The 25,715-nt window shown below is 44.5% G+C and overlaps 1 protein-coding gene across 2 annotated transcripts in view; it reads right to left on the bottom strand.

Annotated features, from left to right (window-relative positions):
- MYOZ1 (myozenin 1) overlaps positions 1 to 24,772 on the bottom strand; it is a 40,153-nt gene extending 15,381 nt beyond the window's left edge. The window contains exons 1-3 of one of the 2 annotated variants that reach the window (XM_063961333.1): positions 24,553 to 24,772; positions 12,968 to 13,061; positions 10,550 to 10,734 (exon numbers count right to left, since the gene is read on the bottom strand). In XM_063961333.1, the coding sequence (XP_063817403.1) occupies positions 10,550 to 10,734; positions 12,968 to 13,037 (255 nt within the window). In that variant the 5' untranslated portion in view covers positions 13,038 to 13,061; positions 24,553 to 24,772. Of the gene's footprint in view, positions 1 to 10,549; positions 10,741 to 12,967; positions 13,062 to 24,552 lie in introns of both variants that reach the window. The other variant, XM_063961332.1, reaches the window with a different exon arrangement.
- Positions 24,773 to 25,715: the final 943 nt, after the last annotated feature.

A 25,715-nucleotide genomic window follows, 5' to 3' on the forward strand; every position in this document is an offset into this window, starting at 1 on the left:
AGGAGTAACGTTAATAAGGTAAAGTGATACTACTGTGGGATGTAATATGAATTATAGACACTATCACATGATCAAATGTGAATAAAGTTGCAGTACTGTGTGGCGTAATTGGAATTGGGGTTATTGTGTGGCCATGCCCCTTGCCAGCAAACACCCCCCTTTTTGGGCTGTGCGCCAAATGTGCGAACTGCTCCTATTACAAATATAGGGGGTACAAACACCAAAATAAGGACTGCTATGGGTGAGGGGTGATGGTACTGGGAAAGAGGTGGAAGGTCAGAGGCTGAACCAGCGGTAGTGCTAGGGGGCACCAGCCAAAATCTTGCCTAGGGCATCATATTGGCTAGGGCCGGCTCTGCACACAGACACTGAGGATGGAGACACGTCCTCTCACTACACTCTCCGAGACTGGAGTGAAAATGGCCGCGCGCGACTCCTTATATGGAATACAAATCCTGCAAGAATACGACAGCGGGATGACCCGATCCTGACTCAGATCTGGGCTCGTGACGTGAAGTCCGGTAGGGTTTGGTTCACTGAGAACCGAACCCGCTCATCTCTAACTGATAAGAGATGATACACTGGGGAAACTTACCACTCTTATAATGCCAGGTTAAACTTTCGGAGAAGCAGCTTTCTCTGCTAATGGTAAAAGTACTCTCAGGCCACTGATCACAGCAGCAAAAATGACTTCCAGGAACCCACACAGCTTACTTACTGCACATGGACAGCCTTCTGATCATGCATGCACACATTATAGACTGCCAGGGATGGATCCGACAATCCTCCTACTTCAAAATTGTAGCCTATAGGCTACAACAGGGGTACCACAATGTCTTTAGGTTGGGGGGCAAGATCTACTTTCATTTTGAGACCCGTAAATCACCAAATGCCGCCCACTCAGGAGCCGCTGGAATTACCCGACACAATACCTGCCCGATGACAGATATAGCTATCTATATTTATACAGATATCTCTATCTACAGTAGAAGTGCCATGAGGGGGAGAGTGGGAGCGTTTGGATTCACAAACTGTGGGGACTGGAGCTGGGTGCAGGGGGAAGAAGGGCCCTGGAGGTTGGTGGAAAAGGGCTGTGGGGAGGGAGGAGGTGGATAAGGCAGATAGTGGATTATCTTCATCTTGATCTATGCTAACCCTGGACTGTGGGCGTCCTGTATATTGACTGGCACCTTTCAAATGTTTTTTTTTCTATTTTTTTTTCTATTGGGGGGGGAAGGGGTGAGCTTCCTCCTTGCCCCCCCCCCCCCCCCCCCCCCTTTCCAACACCTATTGCTACTATAGCTAGTATTATGTGAAAATTACATTAACTATTGGAGGTTGGTAAATTGAGTGCAGGCCTCATTGAGAATAATGGGCACTGAGGAGTCCTGCGTTACTTAGCTGAATGCAGAAGATAGCTTTTGGTAAATAGGGGAGATACTTAAAGCATGCCATTTCCAATTTAAGAAATAAGTCTCTAAGACGGCAATTTATCTTAGTGCCAAAATATTACCACGAAATTTATGAAATTAGAAAGTTCATAAACAGACAAATATTGCAAATTTACAATCATCAAACTCAGTAAGGGATAGAGACAGCATCATGAACAAAGTCAGTCCTAGCAAAAAGGTAAGACAGGAGATGATTGAGGACGCCATGTGTGTTTCTATTTCCACCATCCTATTGAACAGCCTCCTAAAACATCATACAGCTAAATGTTACCGTCTCTCAGCAACAGATGCCAGTGAACTTAGACAACTCTCAAGTAGGGCGTTGTGTTCATGAGCAAATCCTCAGCCTCTTAGCATGCTACATTACTACATGCTACATGAACGTGTACACGCATCATCCTTGGATGAATAGTGGATGGATCTGATGAGATTATAACCACGCTAGTAAAGCTAACTAAAAGTATATAAAAAGATGCATTACAGTAAAAATTTTATTCTTATTACATCTGAAAAATAAATAAAACTCATAAAGCAAGAAAGGTTGTTAAACAAAATATACAATCTCAGAGAACGTGGCAGCGGATGGTACAAGTATAACTCAAATTTTTTAGGCATTAACAAGGTTGACAATAACAGATTAAGCTGCTGATTCAGAGTTGGCAAAAAGTATTAAAAATTAGCACTGCAACAAGTCATGGTTCAGTGCTAGTGGAAAAAAGTACATTTTTAAAAACACTTGGCACCTTTATTTTTACGTAGTAATTTAGAGTTCAACTAGAACAGACCCCGCCCAACTTTAAATCTTGCTATACATTAAAAATCTGCTTTGGCTGCAGTGCAACAAGGTTTTGTAAAGGTGCAACAACAAAATTGTATAATGACAGTAGGAGAAGACCCTTTGTGATATGTCTGAGAATATGACATTATAAGCAAACAATAATTATTCAATGTTCTTCTTTCTGCTTTTAAGAACTGCCTGGATAAAAAAATATCATTACTAGGTTATATGAACCATGGAATTTTTTAGAATTTCTATACTTGACACTTATTTCTGCAATAAACACATTTTTAATTCAGTGGTTTATCTATAATGGGTGCAGGGTGTGCAGTGCACATGGGTCTATGAGTCAAAGAGGTCCTACACTGCTTACCTTGTACCCAGGGTTATATAATGCATTGACAGACCAGCCCAGACGAATTAATTTACTATCTTCTTATTTGTCCCATCAACCCCAGCCGTGGAGCCAGTACAGGAACAGTCAGAGATACTATAGGAATGCGCCAGCCAGCCCATCAGTTCAGTATGCAGAATAGGAGGTGAAGGACAAGGTTGCTTATCTGCACCTATTTGGTGAGCTTGTAAAGACTAGAGATGAGCGGGTTCGGTTCTTTGAGAACTGAACCTTACCGAACATCACTTCCCGAGCCCGGTTCTGAGCCCGACTCGGGACTTTGCGCCAGAACGAGGTAAAACGTCATCATCCTGCTGTCGGAGCTGTGCATCACCGCCATTTTCACTCCAGTCCTGGAGAGTGTAGCGAGAGGACGTGTCTTTCTCCTCAGTGTCTGTCTGTGCGGAAAGTGGTGTGGTCACCTGCTCTGTCTTAGGTGTCATTCCAGTGCTGTCTTGTGCTGCATTAGTCCAGTGGTGGTGTTTTGTGCTGCATCAGTCCAGTCACAGTGGTGTTGTCCACTGCTTCCATATGTCCAGTGCTGCTGTATAAGTCCAGTCCAGTGGTGCTGTGTTGTCCTGCATCAGTCCAGTGGTGGTGTCCCTGTGCTGCCATAAGTCCAGTGATGCTGCCGTGTAAGTCCAGCGGTACTGCCGTATAAGTCCAGCGGTACTGCCATATAAGTCCAGTCCAGTGGTACTGCCGTATAAGTCCAGCGGTACTGCCGTATAAGTCCAGTCCAGTGGTACTGCCGTATAAGTCCAGCGGTACTGCCGTATAAGTCCAGCGGTACTGCCGTATAAGTCCAGCGATACTGCCGTATAAGTCCAGTGATACTGCTGTATAAGTCCAGTGGTACTGCCGTATAAATCCAGTGGTACTGCCATATAAGTCCAGTCCAGTGGTACTGCCATATGAGTCCAGTGATACTGCCATATAAGTCCAGTGGTACTGCCGTATAAGTCCAGTCCAGTGGTACTGCCGTATAAATCCAGTGGTACTGCCATATAAATCCAGTCCATTGGTACTGCCGTATAAGTCCAGTCCAGTGGTACTGCCATATAAGTGCAGTGGTACTGCCATATAAATCCATTGGTACTGCCGTATAAATCCAGTCCAGTGGCACTACAGTATTACTCCAGTGGTACTGCCATATAAGTCCAGTCCAGTGGTGCTGCCGTATAAGTCAGTCCAGTGGTACTGTCGTATAAGTCCAGTCCAGTGGTGCTGCCGTATAAGTTCAGTGGTGTTGTCCTGTGCTGTATATTATTTACTCCAAATAAAGGGGTTATTAATATGTAATCCAAATAATTTTTACAGGGTGTGCCCTGTGTGGTGTAGAGGTATGCTCTCCTGTGCCGCATATTGTTATATAACTCCAGAAAAATAATGGAGAAAAAGACTTTGGATGATAAAATAGGGAAAGATCAAGAACCACTTCCTCCTACTGCCGCTGCTGTTGTTGCTGCTGGGAGTCAATCATCATCCAGGTGGGGAAGTCGGAGGACCACTTGTACTACTTCAACTAAGCAACTGACTGTCCAACAGTCCTTTGCAAGGAAGATGAAATATGACAGCAGTCATCCTGTTGCAAAGCGGATAACTGAGGCCTTGACAGCTATGCTGGTGTTAGAGGTGAGTCCAGTATCCGCCATTGGTGCAGTGGGATTTAGACAATTGATGGAGGTAGTGTGTCCCCGGTACCAAATCCCATCTAGATTCCACTTCACTAGGAAAGCGATTCCCGGACTGTACAGGGACATTAAGAAAAGTGTCCTCAGTGTCCTGAAAAATGCAGTTGTACCCTGTGTCCACTTAACCACTGACATGTGGACAAGTGGAGCAAGGCAAACTAAGGACTACATGACTGTGACAGCCCATAGGGTGGATGTATTGCCTCCCACAGCAACAACAGCGGCGGCATTAGTATCAGCATCTCATGAACGCCAGCTTGTTCCTAGACAGGCTATGCTGTGTATCACCGGTTTCCGTAAGAGGCACACCATTGACAACCTCTTACGGAAACTGAGGGACATCATCGCACAATGGCTTACCCCACTTAGACTCTCCTGGGAATTTGTGACATTGGACAATGCCACCAATGTTGTGTGTGCATTACATCTGGGAAAATTCCAGCACGTTCCATGTTTTGCACATACAATTAATTTGGTGGTGCAGAATTTTTTTTAGAAATGACAGGGGCGTGCAGGAGGTGCTGTCGGTGGCCCAAAAAATTGCGGCCACTTTCGACATTCAGCCACTGCATGCCACTCCTAGATGGGCCAGTTGTTTGTGCCGCACACTTGTATTGCTTAGCTTAGTCATACAGCAACCTCGGTGAACCTCTTTTTCTTCTTTGCATCATGTGATGTTTGGGGACTAGTTTGTTTAAGTGCCATCCTGTCTGACACTGCAGTGCCACTACTAGATGGGCCAGGTGTTTGTGCCTCACACTTGTGTCGCTTAGCTTAGCCATCCAGCGACCTTGGTGCACCTCTTTTTCTTCTTTGCATCATGTGCTGTTTGGGGACTAGTTTGTTTAAGTGCCATCCTGTCTGCCACTGCAGTGCCACTCCTAGATGGGCCAGGTGTTTGTGCCTTACACTTGTGTCGCTTATCTTAGTCACATAGCAACCTCGGTGCGCTTATTTTTCTTCTTTGCATCATGTGCTGTTTGTGGACTAGTTTTTTTAAGTGCCATCCTGTCTGACACTGCAGTGCCACTCCTAGATGGGACAGGTGTTTGTGCCTCACACTTGTGTCGCTTAGCTTAGCCATCCAGCTACCTTATTGCAAGTCTTTTTCTTCTTTGCATCATGTGCTGTTTGGGGCCTATTTTTTAAATCTGCCCTCCTGTCTGCCGCTGCAGTGCTACTCCTAGATGGGCCAGATGTTTGTGCTGCCCACTTGTGTCGCTTAGCTTAGTCATTCAGTGACCTCGGTGCAACCTTTTGGTCTAAAAACAATATTGTGAGGTGTGAGGTGTCCAGAATAGACGGGAAATTAGTTATTGAGGATAATAATACCGTAGGATCAAAATTACATCCAAATTCTGTGATTTTAGCTGTTTTTGTGTTTTTTTCAAAAATCATCCAGATCCAAAACCAAATCCCGAAAGGGTGGTGTTGGCAAAACCAATCCAGATCCAAAACACGAGCGGGGATCCAGATCCAAAACCAAAACACAAAACAAGAAAAGTGCCCGCCACACATCTCTAGTAAAGACATGGAGCTTCCACCACTCAGATACACCTCTGTTAAAGCAGGAGCTAGTAGGAAAGAGCCTTCTCCAAAGGCAGATCCTCCCCCTAGCTTCTGCATTGACTAAGCAGTGCCATCAGTATGTTGCTGAGTAAAGAAAATGAAGGTGGATGCATAAAATAAAACAAAAATACAGTTTATTATTGTCAACTATATACCTGTAAATAGCCAAAAGCAGAAGATAAAATAGAATCCCAGAAAATGGGATACGTACGAATTACCATCGGACGGGATGCCGGCTGTCATGATTCCAACATCGGGATCCCATCCGCCAGTATGCCGGCAGCAGGGGGAGTGCTAGAAAGCCCTTGCGGGCGCGGTGGCTTGCTGAGCTTACCACAGGTTAAAGTCTTCCTCTAAAGGTGTCGATGAGACCCACAGAAGAAGAATAGCCTGTGTTGCCAGTATCCGTCTGTGGCATTTCACCGTCTGTCGGGATTCCGGCATTGGTATTGTGATTGCCGGGATCCCGACTCGTGGTATGCTAACCACTTCCCCAGAAAATCATATATTTCTACAATAAAACTACCTCTTCCCATTCAGACCTGATTGTGGAAGTGCGGAAAAACGCACATCTACGATCAAATTCTTAGACATGTGGGGGAAGGGGGGGGGCCATCACAGGGCAAGTCCGCCCCGCATGACTGATCCAGCCCCTCCCCTTGCAGACATACGAAAGCATCTTTCGCATGTTTAGATTAACCCTCTACCTACGCAGCCTACTGTAGCGAAGGCAGATGGCTACCTGCTATGTTTAGGGTCGCAGCAGTTCCATGTGACGTCACGCAGACGCGCCGACCCGCACCAGCAACAGTCCAGACATGCCTCCATTGTTTGGATTGTGCCTTTTAATCGGAGCGTCGACGCCCACAAATCGCAGCATCAACGCCACCCTCCAGGTCTTAAACTGCATTCCGCAGAGATTGCAGTTTGGGACCTTGCACATGCATGTACCGGTGTGCACGCATGCGCAGATGTGCAAATATCACTTCATAGCGATTTTTGCACATCAGCGGCAGGGTCTGAATAAGGCCCTGAGTACAATGCTTAGCACCCCAAAAAGGCAGAAGCTTCTCACCTCTACTGCCAATAGTAGCAGTTGCTTCTCAGGGCAGAATCTATAGCCCTAATCAAATATTTGGCAGCGAATGTGATTGGGCAGCTGGCACAGATTAGCCAATCAGATGGGAAACGAAGGGGAGTGACTACACAGTAAATAAGAATGTGGACTGAAGCATGACTTTTGCTCACAGACCCACTACACTGATAAACCATCCCTGGTTCCATAAAATAAATTTAAAAGTTAAACTAGAAATAAAAAAACACAATGAAATACTTAGAAATATTCTATAATGTATAATGATTTTTTAAAGTTTTTTCCTGGCAACATCCTCCTAATATGGCATTACCTGAACAGGATTTGCAGTACCCCTCCATCATCCCTGTACTAATTGGCAAATCAGAGGTATAATTTTTGCCTTTGTTTTACATGGTTTATTAAAGCATAAATGTGACATTTTGTCCAGTTGCGTGGTATTCAGATGTTCAAGCAGAGAACCTACCAATTCAAGCAGGGCCGGCGCTACCATTAGGCAGCTTTAGGCAGCTGCCTATGGGCGCCGGCACTTCTAGGGCGGAACGGAGTGGAAAAAAAAAAAAAATCTGTAACAATGTGGGTGCTGCATCCCCCTCCTGCATCGCACGCTACCTCCCCGCCCCTCTTCCCCCGACCTGTTGAGCGGCATCACTGGTGCTGGAGACCGATGATGGGGGTCACAATCGGGAGCGGCACTTTCACGTGGGGAGAAAGTGCCGCCGAACCACCAGCTGATCATCTTCCCTCCCTGCCAGCGGCCTGACCGGTGGGGCGGCGGAGAGTCCAAGCCCAGCAGGAGTCCGAGGAGGAGGCCACGATCGGGGGCCCGGGCGGCACTTTCACCTGGGTAGAAAGTGCCGCCAACCACCAGCTGATCTGCCCTCCCTGCCAGCGGGCTGACCGGTGCAGCGGCGGCGGAGAGTCCAAGCCCAGCAGGAGTCCGAGGAGGAAGCCACGTTCGGGGGCCCAGGCGCCACTTTCACCTGGGGAGAATGTGCCGCCAACCACCAGCTGATCTGCCCTCCCTGCCAGCGGCCTGACCGGTGCAGCGGCGGCGGAGAGTCCAAGCACAGCAGCCACTACCCCATACAGGAGTTCTTCTTCAAGGGCTAAATCTGCTGGCTGTCCACCCTCATTGAGTGCCACAGGATCAGCCAGAAGGACAGGCAACCACGGTCAGTGTCTTGCACCTCAGCTGGCTGTCATTTGACCAGCAGGAGGTTCTGCAGCAGCTGCACCTCTCTTGTGACTGAGAGGTGTCAGCTGCCTCAATAACATGACTATATAGTGTGTGTGTGTGTATATAGATATATATATATATATATATGTGTATATATATATATATATATATATATATGTATAATCAGCATATCAGCTCCTTGTATTACTTATAAAAAATTCAGGGACTTACTGTAGATAGTTTCCAGTGTCCCAACGGCCATTTTTTTTTTAGTTCAAGACCTCAGACCTATTAGCAATAAGTTTTCAATTATTAATTAGACTTATACCATCCATCTAGTGCATAGGTCTGATTAGACAGATTCTTATATTTAACTCCTTTATATAACTAATGCCATGGGCACTGGAGGTATCCCTATTCACGACACCATAAATAGCAATACTTTATTACCTACAATATTTTTTAAAAAATATACATATATTTCATTACAACTTCAATTCATATAGCTATAAAACACATATTTCAAATTAATGAAATATATGTATATATTTTTTTAAATATTATAGGTAATAAAGTAATGCTATTTATCTATGCATTAGGTGGCTGGTATAAGTCTAATTATTAATTGAAACTTAATGCTAACACAGTAGGTCTGAAGTCTTGAACTACAAAAAAATGTCCGTTGGGACACTGGAAGTTGTCTATGTTCTTAAATCATTAATAATATATATATATATATATATATATATATATATATATGTATATATGTGATGGAAATAGTCGGCACTCGGAAAAAACAAGGGTACAGACCGGGGTGCCCTCCTCAAGTAAATACACGGTGTAAATGTTCGTGGTGACTGAAGCCACAGTCCACTGACCCCCTCACCACAGAAACAGGCGGCACTCCACGGATTTATAGTGAGAAAAAAATTTATGAGACAAACTGCATGACGAGTCCAACGTTTCAACACCGCGATGGGTGTTTTTGTCAAGGACACATGGTGAAAAAAAACACCATGTGTCCTTTACAAAAACACCCATCGCGGTGTTGAAACGTTGGACTCGTCATGCAGTTTGTCTCATAAATTTTTTTCTCACTATAAATCCGTGGAGTGCCGCCTGTTTCTGTGGTGAGGGGGTCAGTGGACTGTGGCTTCAGTCACCACGAACATTTAAACCGTATATATATATATATATATATATATATATATATATATAATAGTTTGATATCTTATCTGCTATTGTATTAGACGTGATGTGATTTACATTTTATTTATATTCAGGTTTATATTGGAGTCAGATGTAGTAAGCACACACCCCCTGCGAAGTCCGACTAGTGATGAAACGCATTGGGTGTGGCCAACAGAATACATATATGTATGCCCTCTAGTCTGTGCTCACTGTCTACCCCGTCTGTGTCACCCCGGTCTGTCAGCCCTTCACCTTTTAGATTGTAAGCTCGCAAGAGCAGGGCCCTCATCCCTCATGTGCCTTTCCTTTTCTTACTTACATTATCTTATACTCCATACTCCCTTTGATGGCACCTAACCCCGGGTTTTCTATACCTGTCCTATATTGTCCTTTACTGTAAGTGCTGGTTTCTTGTTTGCTCATCTGATTATGTACTGTGTAATTGGGCGCTGTGGATCCTTTGTGGCGCCATATAAATAAAGGATAATAATAATATATAATCTTCCTCCAAACCTCTCCCTAATCATAACCCCTAACCCTAATATCTGAAATCAAACCAGTAAAGTAACCCTCATATCCTATCCCTTATACCCTAACCCAGTGGTTCCCAAACTTTTTTGAATCACGGCGCCCTAGAGTATCAGAATTTTTTTCACAGCACCCCTAGGCCAAAAGTTTTTTATTGAGAGATTTAGAATAAATATTAAATTGTGTTTGTCATCCTTAGGGTCAGTTGTGTGGTGTGGGACAGGATTTGCTTCTGTTTGGCCACATATTGTATGACTGGCAGCCACCAGCACTGGTTTTGCCTGTTACATTGATCATAAATAATTTAAATTGGCCCTGGACCACCAATCCAAGGCACCCATGCAAGTGTCCTGAGCCACCCCAGGGTGCCTAGGCACACAGTTTGGGAACCACAGTTCTAACCCCATCCCCCAAACTAACCCTAATATCCTTTCCCTATATAACTCATAAGATGCCGCCACTGCATTTTATCATCTGAGAGGCCGAGTATTGGGAGAAGGGGTGGGGGTGGGGTGGGTTGGGGGTGGGGTGGGGTGGGGGGGTGGGGTGGGGTGGGGTGGGGGGGGCGCAATGAAGATTTGCCTAGGGTGCTGAGAAACCTTGCACCGGCCCTGAATTCAAGAGTTTGGATACCAAAAGTAATGACATCAAACGGTTCTTCATTAACTTACCAAGGAATTGTCAGAGAACACGTCAGGATTATTCTCGTAGATGAACTTTTCCACTCTCTTTTGCCGTAGTTTAAACATCTTGGAGCCCTTATTGCTTAATAAAGAAAGCTCTTCCAGCATAATATCCCTGGGGACACTGATCTTCTTTCCCAAATTCAGTCTTGAGGAATCTTGTTCTCCTACTCCTGTAGCTTAAATAGTAATTATAGTAATAGGTTATATTTTCCTAATTAAGATCCTACCTAGACATTTTGTCCCATGAGCATGTGAAATTATACATAATCCATTACAAAGGGATCATAATTACTGAAGAGTTAAGGGGCAATAATAATTTAGTGTTAGGCCGGACACACATCTAAACGATGCACAATCGTGCTGATGGTCAGGATGTTTTTCCTTAGGATTGGATCACCTCGGGGGATCCGGACCAAGTTTTGGTTCAGTTCGGTTCCACAAAATTCAGGTGGATTCAGATTTCTGGAGAACCAAACCGCACATCTCTATATGGGATGTCTTGGACGCTCACAAATTTTGGGAGCTTTCCGAGGAGTAGACAACCCTCTCACATCCCATCCACTTCTGTATTGAATTGGGTGGTCCGTGATGATGTGATTGGCTACACCTCCTGATATAGCCACACATTCCACTGCTGAATACTTTGAATATTGACATTTTGCTGTGGGGGCGGGACAAATGTCACGATTCGCGGCACCATGCACCGCGCAGCTGCTTTCCAGGATCTCCTGGAGAGGAGTGTTACAGTCTGCTGCTTGGATGTCTGAGTTGCAAGTCCTGGCTGTTGCTAGGCAACAGTGAAGCTGTCAGTATTGTGGAGGTTTCCGCAGCAGTCAGCCTTTAATCAAACTCTCAGTGTGAGTGCAGCACAGTTGCAATTGAGCCTGCACGCAAGGAAGCTGGTTTGCATTGGTTTCTCCCCCTGTTAAATTGCTGTAAGATCCAGTACTCCCTGCCAGTTATAGTTCTCAGTCACAGCGGGAGCCCTTATCCGTCTGTTCTGTATTCCGAGTACTTTCTGGCTCCCTTTTACTCACAGGAAATCTGCTCACCTGGCCTGTTAGTAGGGGTTCCTATCATACCTGTGAATCTGCAAGTCATTCCCAGTTTGCACACCTGGTCTAGCAGTGAGGTATGTAATCTGCACCGCAGTAATACCATCTACAGAAAACAGTTAGTGTTTCCGACACCCGTGAATCTGCAATGATTCCCAGTCTACAAACCCAGCCAAACAGTAAGGTCTGTAATCTTCCCAGCAGTGTTATGTTTTGCAGGACTTCTGTACTCCTGGCCTGCCAGACAATTTTCTGATACACCTGGTTATCTGCAAATCACTTTCAGTCAGTATACCAGGTCAAACACTGGAGATTAACAACTCTGCAGTTCCCGTGCATCCTGCTTTTGGGTTTTAGCCCAGCAAGTCTGCAGTTCATGTGCATATTTCTCTCTGGGTTTAGCCCAGCAACTGTGCAGTTCCCATGCATCTTGCTCTCTGGGTTTAACCCAGCTACTCTGCAGTCCCCATGCATCCTGCTCTCTGGGTTTAGCCCAGTTAATCTGCAGTTCCCATGCATCCTGCTCTCTGGGTTTAGCCCAACTACTCTTCAGTTCCCGTGCATCCCAGTCTCTGGGTTTAGCCTAGCAACTCTGCAGTTCCCATGCATCTAGTTCTCCTGAGTTCTTTCCATCGGTAGTTGGTCTTGGTCATTGGAGGTAAAGCCTGTACTACTGCTAGTAGCGTAAGTCCGGAGAGCATCCGAGTACCTGTAAGCATGACTAGCATTAAGGGAAAGCTGTCATAAGGCAAGAAGACCTGCTAGTCAGTTCTATAGGTCATATCTTCTGACGTACACAGACAAGTACCAAGAAGATCTACAGCAATCATATCAAGGAGTTCTCACAAAGTCAGCAACTATGGGCCTAATTCAGACCTGATTGCAGCAGCAAATTTTGTTAGCTACTGGGCAAAACCATGTGCTCTGCATGGGGGGGGGGGGCAGATATAACATGTGTGGAGAAAGTTAAGTTTGGGTGGGGTGTGTTCAATCTGAAATCTAAATTGCAGTGTAAAAATAAAGCAGCCAGTATTTACCCTGCACAGAAATAATATAATCCACCCAAATCTAACTCTCTCTGCAACTGTTATATCTGCCCCACCTGCAGTGCAACATGGTTTTGTCCATTAGCTAACAAATTTGCTGCTGTGATCAGATCTGAATTACCCCATATGAGTGGTTGCACAAAATACAATATCCCTAATACCATATGAAAGTGATGAATATAGAGCTGCTGGCCGAGGAATCTGGAATCTTACATTTGTGCTGCCTAGTGCACAGTATCATAATTATCTTGTGTCTCCAGTATATTTGCCCATGAAATTTGAAGTATATATACTCTACTTACCGTTCAGCTCCATGATGATTTTTGTAGACTTTTTCCTTTTGTTTGGGGCTGGAGTTCCTGACAGTGGCATCACTGCAATTTGTGTGGCGGTTTTCTGTTCAGAGAGAATGTGAAAGACATCAGTAATGCGTACGTAACATTGAAATACACAGGGCCTGAATCCATTTTTTATACAATGCCGATGTACACAAAACTGAGTGATTATAGGTCGATTGTACTGGGGCGTGTATCGCCATCAGCTGTGATCATGTACATAGAGAAACATGGTGCCAGCATCGACTGCTGCGGCCAGTCTGCGTGTCCACAGACTCACTCAGGGATTCAAAGTTCTTCGTTATTGTGTCAGTGCTGCGTATGGCTATGGTGAGCGTCTCTATTCTTTTCTGGGCGGCTGCTTCACTTGGGTTGCAACTTGCTGACACGTCCAGAGACTGAAATAGCATTGTGTATGCATGTGTATAAAACTGGAATCAGGCCCTGTGTTACTAGTTATTTACAAAATATTTTCTAAATTGTTTGTCTTCAAGTTGTTTTATAATTGTCTTATATAAAGCACATTCATTAGTTATATACCACATTTATGTATGTAACCATGGGAGTATATATAGCTAGAGCAGGGACTACTATTGCTATGGGGCCTAATGCTTTGGGGCTTAACTTAACTGCAAACAGGTCTTAATATTTTCTACCAGGTTCCCAAAATTGCCCACTATACACTGTGTGGCATAATGTGAACTGGTGGCACAGTCTGACATGTACTGGTAGCAGGGGCGGATCTAGGGGTGGGCAAGCAGGACGGTCGCCCAGGGCACTGCGGCCTGACGGAGCGGCTGCAGTCACCCCAACTGCCCGCCCACATCCATCCCTCACTCAGTGCTGCTGCTGAGCTCCACCCTCCTAACCTTCCAGAGATTGCATGTCATTGGTGGGGGAGAGAAAAGACTTAGCAGTAGCATGCAGCCGCCTGCACACCCACTCACAAGCACACAGTGTACAGCCTGGAGGCCTCAGCCCCCTCGACCCTGAGAAGGAGACCCGTCACCCAGGCTGTCCTGGATCCCGGCCCAAGCACTGCAGTAAGACAGGAGCAGTCTGCAAGAGCCTACTATCAGCTGGGGAAAGGAGTTCTGTGTGCCGGCCAGCCGCTAGGGTGAGTGCTGGTGTATACTCTCTTTCTCTCTCACTCTGCCCCTCCCTCTCTTTCTCTTGTCTGTACCCCTCGCTGTTTCTGTCTTATATGCACCCCTCGCTGTTACTCTCTTGTCTGCACCCCTCGCTCTCCCTCATCCGCACCCCTCGCTCTCTGTCACCCGCACCCCTTGCTCTCTCTCTCCGCACCCCTTGCACACTTTCTGCGCACCCCTCACTCTTTCCCATCTGCACCCCACGCTCACTTTTGTCTGCACCCATCGATCTCTCTCCCCACACCCCTCTCTCTCGTCCGCACCGCTCGCTCTCTGTTATCCGCACCCCACCTCTCTTTCTCTTTTGTCCACACCCCCTTTCTCTCTTGTCCGCACCCCCCTCTCTCTCTCTTGTCCACACCTTCCCATATCTCTAGTCTGGAACCCCCCTTTTCTCTCTTGTCCGCACCCTCCCTTTCTCTCTTGTCTGCACCCCTCTCTCTCTCTTGTCCATCCCTCTCTTTCTTGTTCACACCACCCTCTCTCTTTCTTATCCACACCCCGCTCTCTTTCTCTTGTCTGCACCCCCCCCCTCTCTCTTGTCCACTACCTCCTCTTTCTCTCTTGTCTGCCACCCTTCTCACTCGCTCTCTTGTCTGCACCCCCTCTCTCTCTTGTCTGCACCCCCTCTCTCTCGTCTGCACCCCTCTCTCTCTTTTCTGCACCCCCTCTATATCTTGTCTGCACCCCCTCTCTCTTGTCTGTACCCCACTCTCTCTCTCACCCGCACCCTCTTCTCGCTCACTCTCTCGCCTGCATCCCCCAATGGGTATAAGAGGTTGTGCTTGGCGCAATGTGTATAAGAAGCTCTACCTGGTGCAATGTGTATAAGAGGCTGTACCTGGCGCAATGTGTATAAGAGGCTGTACCTGGCGCAATGTGTATAAGAGGTTGTACCTCGTGCAATGTGTATAAGAGGCTGTACCTGGTGCAATGTGTATAAGAAGCTGTACCTGGCACAATGTGTATAAGAAGCTGTACCTGGTGCAGTGTGTATAAGAGGCCTTACATGGCGCAATGTGTATAAGTGACTCTACCTTCCATAATGTGTATAAGTGACTCTACCTGCCGCAATGTGTATAAGAGCCTCTACCTGGCGCAATGTGTATAAAAGGGACTCTACCTGGCATAACGTGTTTAAAAGGTGCTCTACCTGGAGTAATGTGTATAAGAGGCTCTACCTGGCATAATGTGTATAAAAGGGCCTCTGCCTCTCTGCCTGGCATTATGTTCATAAAAGGGGCTCTACCTAGAGTAATGTGATAAGGGGCTCTACCTGGCGTAATGTGTATAAGGGGCTCTGCTGTAAACTGGTGTAATGTGTAGTAGGGGCTCTAACATGGCATAATGTGTATAAGGGGTACTACTGTGTGGTGTAACGTGTCTGACAGACACTGCTGTGCAGTGTAATGTGAATTGGTACTTTTCTGTGGCCACACTCTTTCCTCATGAAGTCAAACCCCTATATTTTTAGCGCACACCTTTGACAGAAGGACAATATGGCTTGTTGATAACACTGTGTGGTATAACGTGAACTGGGGCTCTACTATGGGGCATAACATTAACTAGGGCACCACTATGTTTCATAAAATATACTAGGGCACTACCATGGGGCGTAAATCAGTGGCAGCACTTGGGTTGGTGACACCTAGTACTGTCAGCATTAACTTCTTGCGCGCCTTTGGTGTGTGTCCAAAAAAGGACATGGCCTCTCAGGGAGGGGTGTGGCCTAGTCGTAAGTTTGTATTTAAAACAATATGGGGCAATGACCTCATGGGGAGGGCGTGGCCTCACAGGAAGCCCCCCCATTACATCATTTCTGGGTCATGCCTAGCATACCCCGGAAATGATGGACTGCCCCAGAGACTAGTCTGCCTGCTCTGCTGAATACTCCTCAGTGACTGTCGCTGCGTAGGAGCCGGGATTTTGGTGTTACGCCCTGGAAGGGTGACACACTGGTGCGATGTGCCCGCTTCCCATCATTCACTTTGTGACACCTCTGCTGCATAAAATGAACAAGGGCACTATTATGGCGCAGAAAATTAACAACTGCTCTGGACAGGTGTCTCTCTAGAAAGGGGAATGGGTCCCTTCAAAATGTTATTATGGGGCCCATAATATTCTGTTTCAAAATGTTTCAAAATCAATATTTTATTGATACAATTGCCAACTTTAATAGGCCAGCTCAGTATTTCATTGGAAACTTATTTTGGTCCACTGCAATATTTTTAGCGTCGTTAGAGAAGCACTACCTTTTTATCGGGTTGGAGCTGTAATGCCGGCGGTCAGGATCCCAGAGGTCAGCATTCTGACCACGGGATTCCGGCCACCAGAGAGCCGCTGGGGGGGGCGAGCGCAACGGAGCCCCTTGCAGACTCGCTGCACTTGCCACAAGTTCTATTCCCACTCTATGCGTGTCGTGGACACCCACAAGTGGGAATAGCCCCTGTTTGCCGGCATTGTAAGTGGTCGGGATTCCAGCGTCGGTATCCTGACCGCCGGTAAAACAGCTACATCCCCTTTTTATCAGATGGTTGTTAATTCTAGTAATTTTAATCTGCATAAGTGAACAATTGCTCACTTACACTATCTAGTTCTCTATGGTGGCTGTCATTTTCAGTATTTTACCTCATTCTATACTAGGAACAAATGTGCAGTACTATTTTCTTTTTCTCTGTATTTGGTGTAATCTTCAGCACATTTTCTTCTTGTAAGAATCAGGACATTCTGGCATTTCCATTGCTCTAGTTCTTTACATGATGTAGGTTTTATGTACAGCTTAACCTGGGTGAGACAGATTCTTCAGCTCTACCCTTGGCCCTGTATAGTCTCCATCCAACCCTGCTGTATATTTTCTAAATGTATTTGTTATTCAACCATCTGTGCTTATGATAGATCACCCACTTATTTATGTCATAATAGTGATACATAAGAGTCAACAATAAATACATATTCTTTCTCTAATATATTATCTGTTTTTGTAAGTCTGCTACGTAGAATGGAGGATTGACTACAATAATTTTGTTCACCTAGATTAGACATTAGAAATTTTCCAGTGCTACACAACTGATAATACAGCTAAAACAGCGCCTGATTCAGATGCTTTTTGCAGCTGTAAATTTGTATGCAGAAGCTGTGCGAACATATGCAAATGTCACAGCCTCCAGGATTTGTATTGAGGGCTGTCTCATATGCACAGGGCTGTCTTAACAGCATTGTAGATCCAGAGTAAAGCAATGCCACTGGGGCCCCTAGCCACCCATTTGCAGGAACCAATTAACAAAAAATTATAACATGCCTGTGCCATCTCTCCACATGCTTCCATACAGTGAATGGCTGTCAGCACTCTGATTTGTGGATAGCTCCAGCCACCCACCAATCAGCATGCAGATAGAGAATGCTGCCTCACTGTTCTGATGCCACTTGTGTGCACAGATGCAGCCACTGGATGCATATCGGTCAATAATCGACCTTCAGAAAACCCCTGTGGCCGCGCAGACTGACCGATGGAACTGAGACACTGGAACCATTTTGACTACATCAGTCACATCGTGCCCTCAAAATGGTAGCAACACACTTTTTTTAGCAGTCACAACCTCCTTTCTGCTCACAAATGGTGCCTGACTGTCAATCACTCTCCGACCCGAATACATCCTCATTGCAATCATAATCACGAGACAGTAGCGGCACATCCGCAGTGGTAAATAAATCACTCCACTGCGTATATCACCATTGCATCCATCTCTGCACCAGGCCCATAACAAGCATATCTCCCAGCTCTCTTAGATAGGACAGTCCTGTTTTCAGGGGTCTATCCTTCCTTCCCAATCCAGCCAGCAGTTGGGGAGGCATGTCTTTATCACAGCGGCAGTGGTGAGCAGGTGGTGCACATGTGCCATGATCTGCATGGCATTAAAAAGTAAGGGATTGGGACAAGGGAAAGGTTAAAAGTGCTGGTCTGGCATCCATAGTGAGTGGTCATTATTCTTTTCCCAAATTCCAGGTAACAAAAGCTGAGAAGTATGAATAAGTAAATAGTACAAGTAAATAAGCATGTTATGCTCATATAGGACTCATATATAGTTTTGTTTTGGTTTTTTTAGAAATTTCTATCGATCTATCTATCAAGAGATAACAAATCCTGTTATATGCTCAGCCTGATGTTGGAGAAAAGGTAATTTGGTCTGATGGCTGGACCACTAGTCCTGTACCGAATTTGGCCATAAATGTATCTTTATGTCTCTATGTTCAATTCTGTACTTGATTGGATTCTGATCCTTTAGGATACATTTGCTACAGTTGGCAGGAATAATCTACACCTGTATGTGACCTATGCTACCATCTAAGCGTGTCTACATGCAACAAGAGTAAACAGACATAGGGGGAAATTTACTAAGCTCCCGATTTTGACCGAGATGACGTTTTTTCATCAAAGTGTCATCTCGGTAATTTACTAAGCACTAATCACGGCAGTGATGAGGGCATTCGTAATTTTTTGCAAGTTCAGGTAAAAAATTACGAATGAATACACCATCGGTCAAAACGCGGCTGTTTAACTATGAATCTCGGTCATTTACTAAGAAGTGCAAAGCAAAAAACAAACAAACACTGCCGTGAAAAATTACAACTCGTAAAAAAGTGCTAAAAAAAAACAGACCTACTTTTTTTTTCCGTGATTGGATAGGCATGCAGGGATCCATGAGATCCGTGCATGTATATCAGTGGGAAGGGGTGGGAAAGTTGTTATTTTATTAAAAAAAATTGCGTGGGGTCCCCCCTCCTAAGCATAACCAGCCTCGGGCTCTTTGAGCCGATCCTGGTTGCAGAAATATGGGGAAAAAATTGACAGGGGTTCCCCCATATTTAAGCAACCAGCATCGGGCTCTGCGCCTGGTCCTGGTTCCAAAAATACGGGGGACAAAAAGAGTAGGGGTCCCCCGTATTTTTAAAACCAGCACCGGGCTCCACTAGCTGGACAGATAATGCCACAGCCGGGGGTCACTTTGATATAGTGCCCTGCGGCCGTGGCATCAAAAATCCAACTAGTCACCCCTGGCCGGGGTACCCTGGGGGAGTGGGGACCCCTTCAATCAAGGGGTCCCCCCCCCCCAGCCACCCAAGGGCCAGGGGTGAAGCCCGAGGCTGCCCCCCCCCCCATCCAATGGGCTGCGGATGGGGAGGCTGATAGCCTTTGTTGTAAAAGAAAAGATATTGTTTTTAGTAGCAGTACTACAAGGCCCAGCAAGCCTCCCCCGCATGCTGGTACTTGGAGAACCACAAGTACCAGCATGCGGCGGAAAAACGGGCCCGCTGGTACCTGTAGTACTACTACTAAAAAAATACCCAAAAAAAGACAAGACACACACACCGTGAAAGTATAATTTTATTACATACATACACACATACATACATACTTACCTTAAGTTCCCACGCAGGTCGGTCCTCTTCTCCAGTAGAATCCAAGGGGTACCTGTTGAAGAAATTATACTCACGAGATCCAGGGGTCCAGGCTCCTCAGGAAATCCAGGGGTAATCCACGTACTTGACAAAAAAAACAAAACGGTGTCCCGACCACGAACTGAAAGGGGACCCATGTTTGCACATGGGTCACCTTTCCACGAATGCCAGAAACCCACTTTGACTTCTGTCTAAGTGGGTTTCTTCAGCCAATCAGGGAGCGCCACGTTGTAGCACTCTCCTGATCAGCTGTGTGGTCCTGTCCTCACTGACAGGCAGCACACGGCAGTGTTACAATGTAGCGCCTATGCGCTACATTGTAACCAATGATGGGAACTTTCTGCTCAGCGGTGACGTCACTTTAGGTCAACCGCAGGGCAGAAAGTTCCCATCATTGGTTACAATGTAGCGCATAGGCGCTACATTGTAACACTGCCGTGTGCTGCCTGTCAGTGAGGACAGGACCACACAGCTGATCAGGAGAGTGCTACAACGTGGCGCTCCCTGATTGGCTGAAGAAACCCACTTAGACAGAAGTCAAAGTGGGTTTCTGGCATTCGTGGAAAGGTGACCCATGTGCAAACATGGGTCCCCTTTCAGTTCGTGGTCGGGACACCTTGATTGAAGGGGTCCCCACTCCCCCAGGGTACCCCGGCCAGGGGTGACTAGTTGGATTTTTGATGCCACGGCCGCAGGGCACTATATCAAAGTGACCCCCGGCTGTGGCATTATCTGTCCAGCTAGTGGAGCCCGGTGCTGGTTTTAAAAATACGGGGGACCCCTACTCTTTTTGTCCCCCGTATTTTTGGGACCAGGACCAGGCGCAGAGCCCGATGCTGGTTGCTTAAATATGGGGGAACCCCTGTCATTTTTTTCCCAATATTTTTGCAACCAGGATCGGCTCAAAGAGCCCGAGGCTGGTTATGCTTAGGAGGGGGGACCCCACGCATTTTTTTTAATTATTTTACAGTGTTTAATTAAAAAAAAAAAAAAAATAAACCCCAGCACGGATCACACAGATCCGGCCGAGATTGATTGTAAAAAAAGTCGGCAGTGTTTTGCTAATCACTGCCGTAAAAATAGGTAAAAAACCACGAATGACATCGACATCGGAACAAAAGAAAAACCCGAATACGACAGCTTAGTAAATCCATCGTAATCAATTCAAAAAGTTGCAATTTTACACTGTCGATGTCATTCGTGATTGAACTTGGACATGAATTTGGAAAATACGAATCTTAGTAAATGTACCCCATAATGTGTGTTCTCTCTTCAAATTACACTCATTCATTCAGCAAGAATTGCAGTTTCTGCTAAAAAGCAGTTGCTGTGATCAAATAGTTGCCGCCTCGAAATACAGAAAAAACGCCCACTGCAATATGCGGGCTGATCGCAAACCATACGCAATTACCGGCACATTGAAGATTTTTCCTATCTGCGCCAGGCAAGGACATCCACAATTCTTGCGACACAAGAGACTGGAAGTGGTCATCGCTGACGTCAGATGTCCTCCTTAAAAATTCCTGGGCACACCTGCGTTTTTTCAGACACACCCAAAAACGTCAGGTTTCCACCCAGAAACACCGTCTTCCTGTCAGTCAAACAGCGGCTGCATTGCTATCACGATCTGTATGCAATTTCTGTCTCTCTATTTTTGCTCATGTGTGTGCAATGCGAATACTGCGCATATGCAGTCATTCAATAATCATCTGGATTGCGATTCGCAAATTTTACAATCCTTACTGAATAAGGTCATTAGTCTTCGGATACAGTGAGACGCTCTGACAAAAGAAAAAAAGAGTGGCTCATAATTATTGCTCAGGGCAATCATTTTTGGGATATTTATTTACACATTTTCACTTTACTTAGTCTGCAATCTTAAGAGCAAGATAAGATTCCTTTTGGATGTAAAAAGTTCCATAAATTTCTGCCTTCCTCTTGTGAATACAAATGTCCGCATGTGGTACTTCCAAGTGTTTAAGTGTGGACTTCAAATTAAAAGCAGAAATTTATGGAAGCAGCCCTAATACAGATACAGTCTGATGAGGGAGTGGGGTCTGTTGAGGGGGCGGAATTCCTCCTCATTGGTCCTAATTGTACCCAGTTGCAGCCTTCCTTGTGTCTATTGCGGCAGTTGTGCCTGAGAGCAGGGGCGGATTGGGAACTAAAAGTGGCCCTGTAAAATTTTGTAGAAGTGGCCTGACATGGGCACCACAAGAGGTATAAAATACAGTGTAGCCATTAATAGCTAGCTCATATACAACTAAAGTTGGCAAAACTGCTAAAAGGGGCATTATAAAATATCTAAAACCTGAGAGGTTATCAGGAGCTGTCCTGAAAAATAATAATGCACTTGCATTTGCTGTATGTACAATCTATTTAACATTTGTTGATAGTACCAGCATATTCCATTGTGCTTTAAAATTGGGAACAAAAAAGTAATTAACAAGTCTGAGGAAAAACAGACAGACAAAGGAGAATATCCAATTAGCCACAGTCATTTACCTAGGCTAATTGTCCCACCAGGAACTTTCTAATTAGCCCCAATAAGCCAGCGCGAGACGCGGCTTATCTGGGATTTTGTTTTTACCTGCCAAATCGCCAGAAACAGCCTCATTTTCATGCGAAAAGGGGGCTGTTTCTACCAAAAACACACAGGTTTCACTGAACCTGTGTGTTTTTGGGTGATACAGGCGACCAAATTGGATAGCCTGTAAGAAAAAATCTGTGAAACATCAGAAAAAAGTGCAAAAAACGGCCTGGTTTCACATCTGATGTTGTTTCACTTCTAATTGGATACGTCCCAAAGAGGTAAGAGGGCCCTGCTCATAAGCTTACAATGTATTGTATATTGCTTGCCACTGTATTCTCCACTCTGTGTCACCCGTCTGTCGGCCCCTCCCCCTTTAAGGCTGTAAATTTTCACAAGCAGGGCCCTCTTCCCTCACGTGCTTCCCTTTCCCTTACTTATACCATTATCTCCTCCTCGTGCTTACAACAGCACCTAACATTTGGGTATAGACGCCTTACTGCTATTTAAACATTATGGGTGATATTCCCCACACCTACTTGCTGCCGGAGCAATTCAATTAGTGGGGATTACCCAGAGTGTGAAAGCCCGATGATGGACTGAACCTCGCAGCTCCATGAGCTGTGAGGTAAAGTCTGCAAGAAAACAGCAAAGTCGGGGGTTCACGTGCAGGGAAAACCCATTGATTCCACAGTTTTTGCAGACTCAGTGGGTTTTCGTGCCCGAAACCCTGATTTTAGGCACAGGAAAAAGGCTATTTAATTTTAATAGCTTTATCCCTGCGCTGTGGAGTTTTTAACCAGCAATAAGCCATGGGGTTTTTAATATCCCCCTATGACTGCTGATGCAGCAATGCTTATAAATCAAGTCCATGTCTTGCAATGTTCTGTACTCTAAGTTACTTTTTTCTTGGTATGTTCATCCTGTTTCCGATTATGTACTTTGTAAGGCGCTGCAGACCCCTTGTGGGGCCATATAAAGGTAATAAAATGATTTCTATATCGTCCTTGCCATAATAAACCTTATACAGGTCTTTCAGTAGCCAGCAACACAAGTACAACCCATAAAAACACAGAGTGTATTTTTAATCAAAGGCGGACGATATAACGTCATTGCTGACACGCACATGGTTTAAAATGTCACCAGAAAGCTCAGCTGGGCTTGTCATGATGTTTGAAATGTTTTATTGTCCTGTTAAATCCTGTCAAAGAACGTAAAGTGACAAAAGAGAATTCTGACAGTGTACACGCCTAAGTTAAACTCAAAAGTGTGAAATGTAACATTTGTAGGATGCTGTAGATTAAATGATAAAATGCACATTTTATTGGTAGGAACATAGGATTATTTTTCAGATCCTGGTGTAGAAAGATTTCAGAGACTAAAAATGCAATAGCACAGAGGGATGTGTTGACAGTGATAGACTTGAATTAAATAAATTACTAAATAACATGCTATAAAAATTGAATATAACCACAATTTTAGGGGTTTACTTATGTGTCTGTTTGTATTAACCTTTATCAAATACAAGAATGTTTCAGAGGCAGGTTGGACAATATTTCAACTAAGTACCCTGCCAAGACCTTAAGGGAAGCCAGAAATATTATCCTGCCTACAAATATGATCTGGATAGTAATAAAAAGCCCATAATAGATGTTACATTGTTTCTAAAGTGACTTGAGGATATGACTTTTAGGATAATTACTTTTAAAACTGTAAATGCAGATTATCAATGTGTGAATGTTAAATAATATTTTAAACATATTTAAACAATTTACAAATATAGTACAGAAAACCGTACAGAAAAACAAAAAAACTAAACTCAGCATATACCTTTTTGGTGCTTCATTGAAAGCAAATCTGTAAATTGTTATACTGTTTCTAAAATACAAACTTATACTACAGTTATTAGATAATACAGATTGATAATTACCCAGATAATGTTAATGTCTTAGAGACACCAAGTACCTAATTAATTTTAGCCAAATGTAAGCACAGTTTTCAGACAAATCACTCTGTAAATTGAAAAGTTCTTATGTAAATGTGTAAATATCATCACATTCTTTTGCAAAACAGCAAAAAGACAAAAAGTGAGGTCTATCAGGGCATTAAAAGGTCTACAGGGAACTGAGCCAGCCTAGAGGAAGCCTCTAAGGGGGTCTTACGTTACCCAAGGAGCATTTGGCTGCAGTCTATATTCATCCCATACTCCAGCACATTGCCTTGCAGCCTCAGCAGTATTCCCTAGCACACAGCTTCAGTTTCAACCCAAGCATTTCAGAACTTATAAATACATGCGGTCATTCTCCTAACAGTCTTATATTATAACAAAACTTATTTTTCACAAAACTTGTTTCACATCATGTTTTTCCTGCTACATACTGTACTGTAGCTGACAGCTGTGTTATAATCCTTACCTTGGTGCAGGAATTGGGAGGTCAAATTGCAAAGACAGTTGTATTAGTCTTCCTTCTGTAATAATGTATTAATCGAAATTGTCTTTCTCTTGGTGGATCTTCTTATGTTGGTTTCTTGAGATCCTGCTTTGCAAGGACCAGCAGCAGTAGAAGGAAGGACGTGTGCACTGGGGTGTCTGCACAGCACAAAGTGCTGATGCAAAGTGCAGTATATTTGACTCTTGGATGTTGCTTGCAATGGCATCCTGGAGTTTATTAATAGTAAAAGGAGTAAGGGGGATCTCAGATGGCAAGAGCACAGAAGAGGAGAGGGAAAATATTGGATCTCAGCAGTCCTGAAGTCCATTAAATCTCAGTTTCTAGAGCGACATATGACATACTACTGTATATTCTTTTATACTATTGGGGAACCGACTTATAATATACTGAGGCACCGATCAATGTTCAAGTGTGTCTAGTGTACTCAATGTATTTACTCAGGCTAATTATAATAGCATGTTTGACATTATTCACATGTCCACTTGCCTGTTTGTTGAATGATAGGTGTGGGCAGTTGATTGAGTTAAGTAATCTCAATCATTTACTGTCTGGTGTTGTTCGTTAAGTCTGGCCTAATTCTTAGCTACTCTTGGCTCCCGAATCATCTGAAGAAGTTCTTTGGAAATGCAGTCATGTAAAGCCGTTTGCACCACATTGGTAGAAAAGTGATAAGGAGCAGTGGTTAAAAGGGCAATCCGCTAACAATCCTGTCTGTGTCATTCTCCTATTTCATGTTAGCTAAAGGTACCACATACAGTATATCTGCTGATATTTGACACCCGGGAAGTTTTTTTTTTACCCCACTTTTTCATTGAAGCATAAACATTGGTACATTATATATCAGTAGTGAGTCAATCACATACATAGATGGGAACATTTTTGAGAAACCAAATAATACAGCTTATGACTCACAGTAACAAATTATGAGAAACACAGTATGCAAAATGTGATTACATATGCTCGTATTCAAGACCTAAGTGATTACCAAATGTAAAATAACAGCTCGAACCGATAAATATGTGACAATGCTATGCTTCTACCACTCTACATTTTCTATTTTCCAAAACCCATAACAGAAGGAAGAGAGCTCCACTACAGCTCACGTTCCAAGAGAAATTAAACTA

Source organism: Pseudophryne corroboree, chromosome 3 (assembly GCF_028390025.1).
Source record: "Pseudophryne corroboree isolate aPseCor3 chromosome 3, aPseCor3.hap2, whole genome shotgun sequence".
In the NCBI taxonomy this organism is placed as follows: Eukaryota; Metazoa; Chordata; class Amphibia; order Anura; family Myobatrachidae; genus Pseudophryne; species Pseudophryne corroboree.